Genomic DNA, 15637 nt, shown 5'->3' on the forward strand with positions numbered 1-15637 from the left:
TTGAAAAAGCAAAATTTTATAAAATAAATATTAAATGATGAAAATTTATTATTTAACATACGATTATTTTTTTGTCAAACATACAATATATAAAAACGTAGTAATTTTTTTTTAAATTCTATATAAAAACAATAATAAATTTTTTTGGATCATATCAACCGAACCCGATTACTTTTTGTGTAAGTTTCGGGTCTAACTAACCCGAAGCTGAAATCTTTAACTCTAACTCGATATTTTTGGATCGAGTTGATATGTTGAGTTCAATTTAAAAAGTTTTAACTTCGAGCAAATGCAATAACATATCAATTACGTTAATCAAATAAATCGCACGATGCAAATATTGTGCAACCTATCGTCATTTATTTATTTACGTACATTTTTTCTTTTTGAAGAAATTTATTTACGTACTTAAGTGGTAATTAAGTGGTAATAAATATTAAATGGTCCTAATGGACCCCTAATCATTTATTTATATTATATTATATTTATTATTTACTGGTTCATTCATCTTCACCATACATCCTAACAGACAGTAGTTGCTCCTCCAATTCCATTTGTTGTACTATCTGAAATCTCGCATCGTCGATTTGGCGGCCATATTTCGATGGGAGATTCGCCGGAGGATTCGAAAGCAGTCGGCGGAGAAATTTCCAGGCTGGTGGAGCAGGCCAAGGAATTGCAGGAGACAGCTTCGTCTCTTATATCCCGCACCTCCCGTGAGGAAGATGCGCTGCGCCAGCGCGTGGCATCACTCGATGCGCACATCAATTCCCTCCGTTCATCGCTCCGCAGCTCTAAAAATGCTGACAAAGTATGTGTGTGCGGGTTTTTACATGCACGCGGCATTTCGGCAGTGTCTGTATTCATTTTTATTAAAGGATGTTTTTGTTTAATTTGCTAGTTGGAAGAGGAGTTAGCGAGAGCGAGGTATGTGTTGAGTGAAGGTGATGCGGCAGCATATCTTCCGAGTAAATCTCATGGTTTGTTTTCTCATGTTTTTTTTTTTTTAAATTTTGTGTTTCTTAGATGTATGCTGTATATAGAAAATGGATGCTTTTCTTGTTTATTTATTTTATGGTCATTGTTTGAATGCAGGGAGGTTTTTGAGGATGTTTCTGGGGCCGATTAATGTGAGGGCAAATAGGAAGGATGTGCAATTGAAAGTGAAAGATGAATACAATAATTTCAGAGTATACTTTTATATTCAACTCGTGAAATCATTTTATGTTTTGTTCTTATGCCGTTTTAATTTATGTCATTGGTGTTACGTAAGAGAAATTATCGGTGGGTATAGATGATGGACAGGTATCGGAATATCATGAAATCTCATGGATAATGCCACATGAGGAGTGACACGGCAGACTATTCTACGAGGCTCTGGTTGTCGATAATTTATCAAACGATGATAATTTAGAAATAATAATAGTTGGCTCCACTAGATTTTGGGATTGGAAATCAGGAGACCCATATACTTATGAAGAGTTGGCAGTGATGCAATCTGGTGATTCTTGCCCTGAGGTTATTCTGTATTCACCCGAATAGTGCATGTGGACACTACTGGATAGCAGTAGCATGCTATTTTCTTTTTTGTTCTAGAAACTGCTTTAGTTCATTTTGGTTTGGTATCTCTAAGTTTGTTTCTGCGGTTGCTTGTCCTGTATATTGCAACATTTACTGATTCAATTTTTGAAAGCATTTGTTCCTTCGTAGTTATTGAACAGAATTGTATGTCATGGCAGGATAGAACAGCATATATGTTCCTCTGTCTTCCGTTGCTGCTGCTGGTGTTAAGGTCATGGATTTGGGATGGATGTCTACTGGCATTGCCTGTTCAACTTTACCAGGTACTCTGTGATAAACATTTCTTCTCCTTGGTTCTTGTATTTTGTTGATATTTTGCATTGTCATCATAAGTATATCTAGTTTTCTAATCGTGAGCATAATTATTTCCTACAGGCATGGCTGCTGTATCTCTACACAGGTTTGGCTTTGAGAGAAAACATTTTAAGAGTTAATGGAAGTGATATACGCCCATGGTAATTTAATATGATTTAAACCTTATTTAATGAACCTGCTAAACTTATTTGCCATTTGTGAACAAGAAATTGACAACTTTAGTTCTAAACTTATACAAGGTTTTGATTCTGCAGGTGGATTAAACATCATTATTGTGCTATGGCTATGGCTCTCATTAGTCTTACTTGGGGGATAGAGAAGGGACCTGATTGTGCTCAGAAACAGGTGGATTATGCTGTATCAACCATTTACCGACACAAGCAAACACATGCACAAATATGTGAATTAAGAAAAGAAATTAATAGACATAAACTGCTTGGCTTCTTCTGTGTTACTTTTCCTCTTTTTTTCTCCTTTTCTCGTCTTTCCTCTCTCATATGATCAAAAGGATATAGTTCATTGCAGAGAGGTATACAACTGTTCTTGAAATGGGCTATCATGCAAGGATTTGCCATGATTCTTCAGAATAGATATCAAAGGCAGAGACTCTACACACGTATTGCACTTGGCAAGGTAAATAATATTAGTTTCTTCACTATCACCCCTTTGGCTGTTGCCACTTCACTTGTCCATATTCACTCGGTATTCATCTTTCAAAAATTATTTGACCTTTTTTGCTCCTGGGTGCGGAATTATTTTCATAATAATCTGCCTTGCATGCAGAAAGGATTACTAAGATGTGATTGGATAACTATGTATACCTGATTAATTCTTCGCTTTGAAGATTGCTCATGCTACATGTAGATAACTAGGGGAATAATTTTTCTTTAATTTTTTGGGCCTAAATTGGATTTAATTTTAGTGCTGATTGTCATTCAGATCCTAGATAATGTCAAAACCTATTAATCTCATGGTATTGTGGTTAGTTTTCACTTGTTAAAGCAGTTCTACTGTTGTTTGTGCTGGTTAACGTGGAACTGTTCTTTCATAATTTCTTGCGCACTCATTCCATTCTCAACATTTTTTTACTGATGTTTTTTGAGGTTGTTGTAGGCCAGGAGAATGGATGTTGTTTGGGGAGAAACTGCTGGAGTGGAGGGTCAGTTGCTGTTGCTCTTCCCTGTACTTTTCGCTTTGCAGGTATATTGTTGCTATTCTTTGAGTTATTTACTGGAATGATCTCATCCTTTGGATAAGGTGTTATTTTTAAGAACTTCTTGTTGGATTTTCTACACTCATATATGTCAAGAACCCTAATTTAGGGAAGCATGAAGGCTCCATTTAGATATGAAAAATTACAATTGTTAACTAGAGGTCAACACACTACAAAAAGCTAACAGCTCAAAAAACTCTGTCAAAATAATGCTCCAATCCCTATACACGATTGACACCGAAAAAGATTTAAAGTCCGCAGACGATTGAAGCCACCAAATAACCCTAAGCTTAATCTTATCCCAGCAGTCAACAACCGAGTCTTCTATAACTTCAAAGATCCTCTTGTTTCTCTCCAACCACACGGACCAGCAGATATAATGAGCTACCATATTCCAGAAAGTCCTCCCTCTCCTTCCCAAAACACTTCTTAGGTCCTGCTCAAACAAATCTCAAATATTTTTTGGCACAACCCAGACCGTATTGAAATCAACCAAGGCGTTACTCCAAAACGAGTGGACGAAAGGACAATGTAAAAGCAGATGATCCTGAGTCTCGAAATCCTGCTTGCATGAAACACACCACCTGGGACCTAGAGAACACGAGGGGTTCCTTCTCTGCATCACCTCCAAAGTCGGTAATTTACCAAGAACAGCAGTCCATGAAAACATAACCTTAGAAGGAATCAGCATCTTCCAAACGACATTGAAAAGCGGAAAAGAAGGAAATGATGACAATCTTACACCATAACAAGTCTCTTTCCTTAGAAAACCTCCACCACCACTAAAGCTTTATTCCTCAAACAAACACTATCAATGCCCAATCCACCACGTTCTTTGGGTCTACAAACTTGGTCCCAAACCACCTGATGACAATGATGCTCCCCGTCAGCTCCATCCCACAAAAAATCCCTCATAGATTTTTTCGTGGCGTCCGCTATGCCAGACGGAATACTGAATAAAGATAAGAAGTACAAAGGCAAGGTATTCAACACCACTGAATGACATATTTTAAAATTCTATATCTTTCAACATAATCAGTATGAACATTTTCGAAAAAATATTAAAATTTAAAATATCTCATACACCGTTAAAATAAATAAATATATGATATGACATCACTAACCAACACATTTTTATGACATGATGTTTACCGTAACAATGTATGATTCAAAAGTAAAACTAAAGATATATCACATTATCCAATATGATGTCACAGAACACATTTTCTAAAAGCAATTTCACAAAACACCCAAAAACTCTATTGAACACCGCTTTTCTTTTGAGTATTACACTTGATGCTGTCTTATATAACATAAATAATAAAAAACAATGCTTTCCTTAGTGTAATAAACCGCACGCTATCTTATAAAACAGAAAGAATAAATGAAACCAGTTTATGTGCCTTGGAACTGACTAACTCAAACCATCTAACGCTCGGCCATGAAGGGAAAATAAATCATGTTTGATGGTTTATGTGGTCCAAATGATAATTGTGTGGTTCTTAACATTCTCCTTTAAGCATATTGCATATCACATATGCAAGCTTGGACAACAAATAGAAATGCTGAGTTTCGTTCAAGCATTTATGAAATACTGCTGATTGCTATTTTTAGAGATGTAGAACATACGTTGAAGTATCTCATGAATTAACTCTTTGATTTTCATGTGGCTAGCTTGGTAAAAGGGGATTAGCAGCAATGTGTAAATCTATCTCATTGCCATAAAATAAAGAAACAGACGAGAAACAACCGAGTGTTTTTTAGTTTTCCCAGAAATAAAAAAACCATCAACTTTAATGCATCAGCCCGTGAGGCAATATCGAGTCATGAGGTATGTTCCTCAGTCTTAATCACCATAGGCAGATAAACGAGTAGTGGTGTTAGGCTGTTAGCTAAGAGTAGAATGGCTAAGCTTGGGCTCTCTTTAAGATATCTCAGAGCATGAAGGGCAGCATTCGTGTGAGGAGATTTTAGAGCATGTATGAACTGGTGTAAAATTTTTACTCCGTACTTGATATCTGGTTATGTTATGGTGAGATAAAACAACCATCCACAAGTACTTTGAGAAACAAAGAGGTCGGTAAAGAAACAGTTAAAGGATTTGAGGTCTGTTTGATTAATCATCACACAGCTGAGATGTCAGTCTCAATTTTGATCCAAGGAGTGTAAGTGGTTTTGCAAGAGCAAGACCTGCTTCAGGAATAAGTTCGATATTATATCCCAATTGATCCAGACAGATGCCCCTCGAGCGACTTTGATACCAACGAAGGTCTTTGATTTTGATATAAGAATTGAGATGATGTTTCAATGTTGAAATAGAGGGTTCAATCGTTAGAGAATCATTTCTCTTAACAAATAAAGAAATTTTGTAATGAGATTGGTTGGATGTACCTAGCCTGGGACAGAACTGAACTTATGTTTAAATTACCTAATGGCCTACTTGAGACCATGTTGTGATTCCAATAGGTTGCATAACTCATGCTGGATCTGCTGATACTCTCCTGCTTTGCAAGGCCTTGAACTTACATATTAACCCCTATTTATATCGTCTTGAGGAGAAGCATTATTCATATCCATTTAATAAATAGGACAACTTTAATTGCTACAACACTAACCAAACACCCAAAATGTGTCGTTATAAGTTATAACCAATTACCTCTTGTCGAGTAAAATTCTTGGCCGCTAAACTAGCCTTGAAACGGTCTACACTAGTTCCTGGGACGACCTTGTGTACCCATTTGCACCCAATACCTTTCTTACTAAGAGGCAAATCAACATAGCCTGAGCATGACTGGACTTCAAAGCTGCAATGTTAGCAGCCGTTGCATCTCTCCATCTGGAATCAATAGCTATCTCGTGATAGGAAATAGGTTCTTTAATAACAGAAGTTACAGAACAGAGATAAAAAAAAAAGCTGTATAAGATTTTGAATGGTTGATGTATGATACATTTATATTCAGTAAATGGATTAGGTATCATGACTTGATTAGAGGTAGGGAGGATAGAACAATATAGTTTTTGGTCCAGATTTGAGGGTTTTTCGATCTCCTGATTGGATAGTTATCGGAATTGATGACTAAAAGTTGAGCAGTAGGAATATAACCATGGTCAGAAACAATAGATGGGAGACACAGGTCAAGAAAGTGACAAAAAATGGGATATAAGGAGACAAAACTATGGCTATCTTTTGTCAACATGGAAATGGACGAGTTGAAATGAAAGTCAGGTGCATGAAGTATATTATGGAGGAAATGATCACTGTCGGTGGAATGAGGCCAATATGACTAAGAGGAGTGTGGCTTCCATTAGTCATATTGATTGTAGCATTGCAATAGCTAGCTTCAATGTAAAAAATATTGTTAGCTAAAGGAATTACTTATAATATGTTTGTTAGCCCCGCTGTTTACTGATAATGACAAAGTAGTTAGAAATTGTGAGATACTTCATTACCTGCAATATTCATCGCCAATTCCGCAAGTGTTCCTGGAGAAGGTTTTATTTAACAACTTCAGAATCTTTGTACACTGAGAATGTGAGAAAAGAGAATACTGGGGCTGACTCGAAGTGTTCTGAAGTTCAACTATTTGTTTCGCTGTTATGACCGTAGGGTTTTGTGCTTTTAAAAGTAAAGCTCATTTTTACTTCTGATTGTACCGTTGTTAGACTTGTGAAGCTTGTGCCCAGAAGGATTTCTCTTACTTAGAAAGATTAGGCCTATTATGATGATTACAATTACAGTTCTTTACACCTAGAAGCCTCAAATTTGTTTGGAGATGAAGTAGAAAGAAGGTTGAAATAGTAAACACAGCAGAGGATAAATGTGTACTAGAGAATGTGATTGTCCCCTGCGACTCTTATTCAAATATGATTGACAAAGCTCTAGAGATAAATGGTAAACATTTCATCATTAATCTGACTTCTTGGGGCATCCCATAACTGCAGCAATCTGGAATAATCAATAAAAATGAAATAGGAACCTTACACCAGTCTTTTCTCGATGCGGAGCAAAAGTTCAAGATTCATCGACCTTCTTATCAAATCTCTGTTTCAGATCCTTCCAAACTAAGGGTACATCTGTAGAGTAAACAATGACATCAAAGATTTCCCTAGATGCAGGGCTTTATGATATGTGATAGCACGGTGGCATTACAATCTTCCTACTGATGCCCGCTAAGATGATCCTTCTTTTTGGTTGAAAACAAGTTCCGCCAATGAATATTTGTTTACTTTTTGCTCGTAGAGATAAACATCGCACAATTCCATGCCCTATAGCTTTTAGTACCAATCAACTGCTAAAAATTTAGATGAACACACAGGTATATCTAGTGGATTAAAGTAGAGCGGATAATTGAAAATGAAGGGAGCAGCCATTATGTTCAGCTGAATACTGGAAATATTGAAACTGGTGAATTGCTGCAGAATTTTTGCGGGATCAATTTGAAAGTGATATGTCAAATTTAGGAAATTATTTAAAGATAACATATAAAAAAAATGAAGTAAATTATAGTATGCAAATGAATTGACTATAGAAGTGCTCCTAGGGAAAAGAATTATAGAACCCTATGTGAGGACTCTATTCAGATATGGAAAAAATTGTTTTGCTCCATACAAATGAAACTCTGTTATACACATCAGACAGTGTTTTAAAAGGCGTAGCGTTGGTCTGTAGCGTTTTTATCCTGTGATAGCGTAGCGTAAATAGCGCAGCGCATAGCGTAAGTTATTCGTGCACGTCAATTATTTAATTAAAAAATAGAAATATGCTTATATAAGTAAATAGATGAGATAATTAGTTATGAAATCATAATAATTTAGAAAGTCTTACAACTAAAACGACATAATCTAAAAATAATCGGATCTAGGGTTCATCTTTACCTCTGAAATCAGCTCCAGAAAGTTTCAATTATGAATCGGCTCTAAGTTTTCTTCGCGTGAGGACTTCTGAATCGGTTCTAGGGCTTGGACGTGGGAATCGGCTTGGATGTACAAGTTGTAGGTCAAATAAATGAATTTATGGGCTTTTATTTTTAGGCCCAAAAAGCGTGGGCTATCACCAGAAAAGCGCAATAGCGCACGCTATTTGCTTCTAGGCGCGCCTCGCCCACAAATAGCGTGCGCTATTGAAGCAAACCGCTAAGGACCGAGCGCTATATAGCGCTCGGCATGAAAAGTGCGCTATAGCGGGCTACGTAGCGCGCTTTTGAAAACACTGACATCAGACTGAATAAAAGCAACCAATTTTCCTGCCTTGAAACTAACTAAAACCAACTATGGCTGAGGTGTAAGAGTAAAACAGATAATGTTCAACAATGTATGTGTAATGGACTTCGCTGGCCCAGCCATTCTTGCACTCATGGTCTTCTCCCCCTGGTGGGGAGTTTTTGCCCTCCCCAGGAATCGAACCTTGTACCCCAAACTTAAATACAAAGTTTTATGATTCCTGGTAAACTCCCCACCAAGGGGGAGAAGACCATGAGTGCAAGAATGGCTGGGCCAGCCCAGTCCATTACAAAAAAGGACGCCCTTTTATGTAACGACCCACGTCCTTCCACCGCATCCCTCCCCAGCCTATAGCATGGGCTCGGACCGCATGGTTCGACGGGGAGGGATGCGGTGAAAGGACGTGGGTCGTTACAGTATGTGCATCAATGATGATTATGCAGTTCTTAACACAAGATGGCCAAACATGCAACATCTTTTGTTATGTGAATGATTTACTATTCACCTCAGCGTTTTACCTCAGGAACCTGTCTAACCAGCTCCTTGTTTTCAGGGTTTTGAGGCGTATGTTGGGTTGTTGTATCTTAAAACAGCACTTACTGGATTAAGTTCAGACTGGCAGGTAAATGGAAACTGAACTTTTAACCTTGATGGCTTGATGCTTTTGTGGTAATTTTTCTTCATTGTGTACAACTTGAGGTGCTCTTTGTCGTCTGAATTCATCTTGGTCGATAGTGTCTCATATTTTGCAGTGATATTAAATGTTGTCAAATTCTAAGATGTGGATATTTCAGGTAATTGTCTGTGGAATTCTTCTTATAATTATGGCCGTTGGGAATTTTGCTAACACAGTGCAAACCCTTGTTACAAAGTCTCGGGTTAAAGCAAAAATAAAGAAAGGTAAAAGCAGGGTAGAATTGAATCAGGCAGTTGATGACAAGAGTTTGTGATTGGTAAGGAAAATCTTTTACCTTTGTGGTTGTTTAATGGGTGGATTTTGGCCAAAAAAATTTATTTCCACTGTGTTTGTAATTTATTGGCAACAGCCCTGTGGAACTTGCATAAGTAGATGTTAATGTATTTCTCACGGCATTCTTGGGTTTTAGCTCGAGAGGTGAGCTTTGATATTTTCCTATTTTTAATACCAAAATAGTTATATACAACCCTCCTCAATTTCAGGAATTTTGTGCAACATTTTGTACTATAAATGAATATAAGTTTTTTTTTAATCAATTGTTAACTTGAACCTGTGTGGAATTTTGTCTACCCAATCCCTGAGCTTTGATTATCAATGCAATATGTAGCACCCCCCCTCCCCCCTCTGTGATGAGCCTGTCATGTATGATTTGGTTGAAAGAGACGTTGGATCACGGATCACCAAGCTATGCTGCATAGTATCAAACTTCTAAAATGCAGCAGGTTGTGAAACAAAATGCATCTAGTACTCGAGAAGTCACTATAGCAGTTTTATTTCTGGAATACAGCAAATTTGTTCGGTGTCATAATGTGGAGAGCATTTTATCCTTTGGGAAATCAGAAGTGTCAAAATGGGTAAGATGCAGTTCGCCTTGAGAGGTATTTTCTTGCCACATACGTCGGGGAACTTTGGTGTTGAGGACCCTTGAACCGAGAAATATAATGACATGGTTTCGAGTACCAAAATAAAGATGGAAAGGGCATTTAAACGTCTTACAAGGAGATGGAAATCGAATTGTGAAAGAAAATAGAACGTACAAGGAATAGACATCCAAAACCTGCAGAAAAGAATCATGCGACATTTCTGTTTTTCTGCTATTTTATTCGCCGCTCTAATACTGAACCAAGCTTGGCAGTATTACTTAATATCTAGCCCATGCAGAGTCTTTAGGAGCCATCTCAGAGAGAATCAGATTGACAACTGAACTTGATTGGAACAGACCAAGTTTCTCCAGAATTCTTTTGATTAATACACCAGCAACATATGAGATGCCTGACGCCGTAAATCCCAATACAACATAAGTCATGACGGTTTTTACGTAAGTTTTGGGGGGTCTACATACATACGCCTTCCCAATAGCTAGAACAGTAATGCACAGAAAGGAAGTTGCTCCCACCACGAGCAGCTTGAGCTCCTTGTCATCATTCACTCGGAATGGGAAACCATAGGCCACAGCAGGTAATGAGCCGGAGATGAGGTATGATAGTATAACAACCATGGCATGAAGTAAGAAATTCTCCCTTCTTCCCAGGAGTTCTTCATAGCGATCCTTTTGATCAGTTACTTGATGGGAAACTTGGTCTGAATGTTGATCTATTCGATCACTTCTTAGTTTGCAAAGCTGTACAATTGTATATGTGAGAACACAATGCCTGCTAGCTTAACTTTCTATTGGTATTTGTTGGTGTTGTTCTTCATTAAATTTGGTGAAAGCAAGTCTACTTACATTGTGACAAATGACAGAAAATCCCCCAATCAGATTGGCCAATCCCAGTGCTATAATATTTACTGTAGTGCAAGAAAAGAAAGAAAAAACCAAAACATAATAATAAATTTCTAGCAAATTGAAGAAGATTTTTATGCAGTCGTAAACTAATTGAAGATTACTTACATGTGGTAATATCAGCACCAGCTGCGGATGACACGACACTTAGGCTGGTAATTGATTCAGCCAATCCACCATATACTATGCTTTTGACCAATTCAATTGCGGAGTTTTTATGCCCTTCTGTCGTTTCACTCACAGCAACACTGATTTGAGATGTCAATTGCTCACCTACTGTTTCTTCAGAAACAGTTATACTTTCCCCTATTTCAGAAGCTGAAGTTGTACCTATAGATATCACAATATCCTTGCCTGCAATCAAAGTACATGCTATACATCTTATGAATAACCGAACCTGCAATATTTTCTGCATTTAACCATGTCATTTTCTAGCCAATGCGCCTTTTAATGTTGAAATACCACCAAATATTAGCGATTCACCAGTTTGGACTTCAAATTTGGTTTTCTTAGAAACTTTGATGGGATAGATTGGACCCATGACTTTAAAAAATGACACCTACTGCTATTATTATATTCATGTTTGAGAATTGACAGCTTGTTATTGGTAGTCGAAAGTATACTGCAATAGGCTGCTTACGTACTGTCATAGCTACATTAGAAGTTTTCGTTTCCATTTTCAACTGCCAATTCAGTTGTAAGTTTCACTTCTATGTGGCACCCTGCATGAGGAATAGCTGCTGAAATGTTCAATTTTCCGTTGAAATCCCTGGCTTTACATTTTTGAACTAGTGTCGGTAAGAACAGGATGACCTCATTTGTGTATGCATGATTCAATAAACATGAAATTTGCGAATAGAAAGCGGAAAATAAGATCCAGTTGAAAGGTAATATCTAACATGCAGGCATGGTTCCAGCTTTCATAGAATTATAAAACAGTGAACCTTTCTACCTGGGGTTTCCTTTTGTATTCTCTGATTGTTTATTTTGTCCTCTGATTTCTCAAGAGCTAGTGGAGTATCATTTGAGGAGACCATCAACTTTAATCCACCTTTTTGCGTAGATGAAACTGGATCCTGTGCGGATTCTTCACATGTAAATTGAGCCTTCTCTTGACGATTTTTCCCTGATATACCAGATTCACAGTTGACTTGGATTTCTTTGCGTAGCGTTGCTTCCTTCAATGCAGTCTTTGTGTATCCTTCCGACTGTTCTTTTGTGGAATCTTTTGCGCCATGTTGAGATAAATTGTTAAAAAGGATTCATCTTAGCACTAACTGACGATGAATGTAGAAGTGACTATGACACATATTTCTTGCTCTTTCCAGACATTCATAAAAGGTGAAGTTGCTAACAATACCTATCTTCTCTGGTCTATATAGTAGTTCCATTTAAAGAATTGTCATGCCTTGAAGATAGTACGATCCTATCTTAGCATCATAGATTATGATTATTCCAGCAGTCCCTACGAGTGCTTCATAAGCAGGTGTGGTTAAGTATACCCTTTGAATTGGGGAAATCTGACCATTTTGGTTGTCAGTTAAATAATGGGGGTGGAATTATGCTACACCAAGAGACTACTGTGTGTGTGGCATAATGGTTGGATTTGGATGTGTGTGTGTGTGTGTGTGGGGAGGTGTATATATGGTGCTACACAAGGAGCGGTCTCTCAGTTTTAGTATTGGCTAAATCAGATAATGGGGATTACCTCCCTAAAAACTCCTCGTGGCATAAAGTTTCTATGAAAAGATTACTAAAATAGTACATGACATTCATTGTTGCCTTTAAACAGAAACGATGACTCCAGATGTGGCAATGGACTTTGTAAGCACTTTGATGCTCCTATACTTTGCGTACAGTCACGCAAAGGCACTTAACAAATTAGAACGATGCCGAAACCAGGAATATGAAGTAGGATTTCATGTGCTGAATATGCTACAAAATTTCAGAGAGATGAGTATCACTTTTGCTGGCATCTCTCTTGACAACGCTGAGCTAAATTGGTGGTAAGCAGAAAAGAGACAAAAGTGATCACCTCGCTCAACCGTTGTCTCCTGGTTATTTGATGCAAACCACTTCTTTTTTATGCTTGGTAATTGTACTTGTTCATCTCCTACAGTTTCTTTCCCATTTTTATCTCCAAATATTCGGAACAACTTGGATCCATTCCCTGAATGTTCAAAGGGTTAGCTTTGGCTTTCTACTCAATCTTGGGATTAACTACACAGAAAATTTTTCATCTCCTTTGCTCTTATTAGTCAGTAACAGCTTACCTGTTGGAATGAAAAGGCTGAAGCAAGATAAGCATCTGAATAGAACGCTCCCCGTTTCTCGAACAGTGTCATCTTCAGCCAATTCATCATCAGGTGCCTGAGCAGAACAGCTGCCTGACTTGGAGACAGCTGCAGATTCTGTTTTATTACGCTTAAAATCTTCATCAGGAAGTTGAACTCTTCGATTTCTTTTGCGGAGAATAACTCTTCTTGTGATGCAAGAATTGCAATTAGGACAATATAAATCATGTGTCGTTTGTTTTTGCAGCAGTCTTTCGACATCCGCTTCTGTTTCTTCCAGCTCATCCTCATGTATCGAATCACTTTCTGTGCTTTCTATCTCACTGATGGAATACTTATAATCCGCTCTGTTTCCTTGTATATTTGAATTCGACTCAGAAGTATGAATAAGAAGTTTCTGAGATACTATCTCCGATTCACCTAGTTCTGGTGGACTTTCGTCCATTTGCTTTTCGCCATAATTGATTTCAACACCTGAAACCACGTTATATTTCACATTGTGCTAACATCATAGAGAATCCTGCCATTGCATGAATCCAGATTGTTTTCTGCACTATTCCCCTTACTATGTTTCAAGTTAAACTATCATATTTATACATTAATACAATCTCTGTTAATCAAAACACTATCCACTGACCTTCAGTTTCAAAATTTAAATTTTTGTGATACATCTGCTTAGGCCATGGTCCACTATGGTTCTGAATGTGGTCGATCAAGATAATTCCATCCTGATGGGTCCAATAGCAGATTCGACACTTCCATATTCCTTCATTCAAATCGACGATTATGGTAAGATCAGGAAGGATAGGATTTAAAACATGCTAGGCATTCAGCCACTTGATGTTTCAAGAATTCTGTCGTTCCAAGCTAATTAGAAGAAAATGAAATTGCTTAGTTTATATATATATTCTTTTTCTCCGTGAAAAATTGTACCTTTTTAAAGTTCTCAGCTGGTAAACCAAATCAGATTTATCTGAACTTCCTCTTGTAAAAAGATGAAGTTCAATTTCAAATCTTAGGTTTATATTTTTACACCAAACATAGGCATGTGTGTGTGTGAAAATCTAAGAAAGATGGCCCCCTTCTATATGTGTTTGACAGACAAGTAGGGCTAAAAATGGGCATGGAGTGGGGTTAAGGCTCAGGAATATTATACTTAAAACTGTTTCAAAGTAATAAAAACATATAAAAAGAAAAGCACTTGACATCACATGTAGCTATCATACACATATACCATCTTCACCCTCACCTTTGTCGAGGAAAACAAGATTCTGCTGCCCTTGTGCACATTCTGCCTCATCTCCGAGGACTCCATCACCAAGTCCTTTCATATTTAGCTCGTTTCCAAAAATTATTCCTCCATTTGAAATTAGAATTGACTGATATGCATGCTCATTTTCCTCACAAATTCCATTTTTCACTCCATTTTGCATACTTTCGACGTCACCCTTCTCAGTTCTTGATTTTCTTGTTTTGACAAGTGTAGTGTATTCTTCTTCTTCCTCCTCCTCCTCCTCCTCTTGCACCGGAGTTCTCTCTTCTTTTTCCATTTTCACACACACACACACTAACACACACTCTCACTATTATTATAGAATTATTGAGACGGTACGATCATCATCATAATGCAAGAGGAAAGCTGTAAAGCAATATGTCATTGCACACTCGTGTTTGCATAAATCCAGGGCTCTGCTTAGGCTCTTGACTTTGCCTTTTTATATTTTCGGTACAAACCTAAAGATATTGATTACCTGCAGCTGAAGTAATGTGAACTACCTATCGTTATCTGAAAAAAAAAACAATAAAGTAAATTATGAAGTATGATGTAGAGGGGTTTGATATTGTCATGCTTAGGAGAATTAAATGATACGTGGACATTGGGATAAACTAGTCCACGGTCTTGGGTATCATGGTATGATAGTTGGAGAAAATCTATCTCTAATATATATATACACACTAGTACTTTGACGCGGTAGATGAGATCCTAGCATATGAGTAATATCCAAACTATGCATCCAACAGTTCGTATTTTTACACATAAGCGTAATTAATTATATATTGTTGACGTGACAAATCATGAGACATTAGATTTATTATTGGGGTATTACTCATATGCTAGGTTGAAATCTATCATTTGACGCATGCTTTGTGTGCTTGTACAGTCTATTTTTGCATATGTATTACTTACTTGTACAACCTGTTTCTTTAATAAAAAAATGATAAACAAATAAATAATTTTTTTTAAAAAAGGACATAACTAAACGTTGGGGATATTTTGAAAATATTGAAATTGAACATAAAAAAATAATGGAAAAAATAGTGAAATGAAAAAGGAAAACAAAAACAAAAAAACAAAAACTCAAAAGACATACCAACATACTAATTTGTCGGTCTCCACCCCTCTCTCTTAATATATAAGTATAGATATTATGCATTCTAGCTAGTGTGTAGGATTTTTGTGAGCGACCACTAAAACTCACTAGTGTGTTTAATAGTTTCTAAAAAACAAAAACAAAATCATAAAAATACACTAG

At 37.1% G+C, this 15637-nt stretch overlaps 2 protein-coding genes across 3 annotated transcripts; one reads left to right on the forward strand and one right to left on the reverse strand.

Annotated features, from left to right (window-relative positions):
- The first annotated feature begins 509 nt into the window (after positions 1–509).
- LOC140872466 (uncharacterized) lies at positions 510–9496 on the forward strand. Its single transcript, XM_073275311.1, has 10 exons — positions 510–811; positions 902–980; positions 1096–1190; positions 1740–1844; positions 1957–2036; positions 2151–2241; positions 2422–2529; positions 3010–3096; positions 8883–8951; positions 9124–9496. Exons 1-10 carry the CDS (start codon positions 605–607, stop codon positions 9277–9279), a joined length of 1077 nt encoding a protein of 358 aa, XP_073131412.1. The 5' UTR covers positions 510–604; the 3' UTR covers positions 9280–9496.
- A 183-nt stretch (positions 9497–9679) lies between these two features.
- On the reverse strand, positions 9680–14740 carry LOC140872464 (membrane protein of ER body-like protein). 2 transcript variants are annotated; one of them, XM_073275309.1, is made up of 8 exons: positions 14353–14740; positions 13741–13869; positions 13083–13577; positions 12845–12979; positions 11762–12034; positions 10918–11163; positions 10753–10814; positions 9680–10647 (listed from the first exon to the last, which is right to left on the reverse strand). In XM_073275309.1, the coding sequence occupies exons 1-8, from the start codon at positions 14651–14653 to the stop codon at positions 10168–10170; spliced, it is 2121 nt and encodes a 706-aa protein (XP_073131410.1). In that variant the 5' UTR covers positions 14654–14740; the 3' UTR covers positions 9680–10167. The 2 variants fall into 2 exon arrangements, with proteins under 2 accessions (XP_073131410.1, XP_073131411.1); XM_073275310.1 differs by lacking the exon at positions 13741–13869.
- Positions 14741–15637: the final 897 nt, after the last annotated feature.

The sequence above is a fragment of the Henckelia pumila genome, unplaced genomic scaffold (assembly GCF_033568475.1).
Source record: "Henckelia pumila isolate YLH828 unplaced genomic scaffold, ASM3356847v2 CTG_466, whole genome shotgun sequence".
Classification (NCBI taxonomy): domain Eukaryota; kingdom Viridiplantae; phylum Streptophyta; class Magnoliopsida; order Lamiales; family Gesneriaceae; genus Henckelia; species Henckelia pumila.

Excerpts from the sequence above, each read along its gene's own strand:
- LOC140872466 (XM_073275311.1), top strand. The coding sequence starts at position 605 with ATGGGAGATTCGCCGGAGGATTCGAAAGCAGTCGGCGGAGAAATTTCC. Across the intron at positions 981-1,095 it reads TCTTCCGAGTAAATCTCATG|GGAGGTTTTTGAGGATGTTT; the intron begins GTTTGTTTTCTC and ends GTTTGAATGCAG. Across the intron at positions 3,097-8,882 it reads CTGTACTTTTCGCTTTGCAG|GGTTTTGAGGCGTATGTTGG; the intron begins GTATATTGTTGC and ends CCTTGTTTTCAG.
- LOC140872464 (XM_073275309.1), bottom strand. The coding sequence starts at position 14,653 with ATGGAAAAAGAAGAGAGAACTCCGGTGCAAGAGGAGGAGGAGGAGGAG. Across the intron at positions 11,164-11,761 it reads AATACAAAAGGAAACCCCAG|GCAAGGATATTGTGATATCT; the intron begins GTAGAAAGGTTC and ends CTTTGATTGCAG. Across the intron at positions 10,815-10,917 it reads TGGTGCTGATATTACCACAT|TAAATATTATAGCACTGGGA; the intron begins GTAAGTAATCTT and ends CTTGCACTACAG.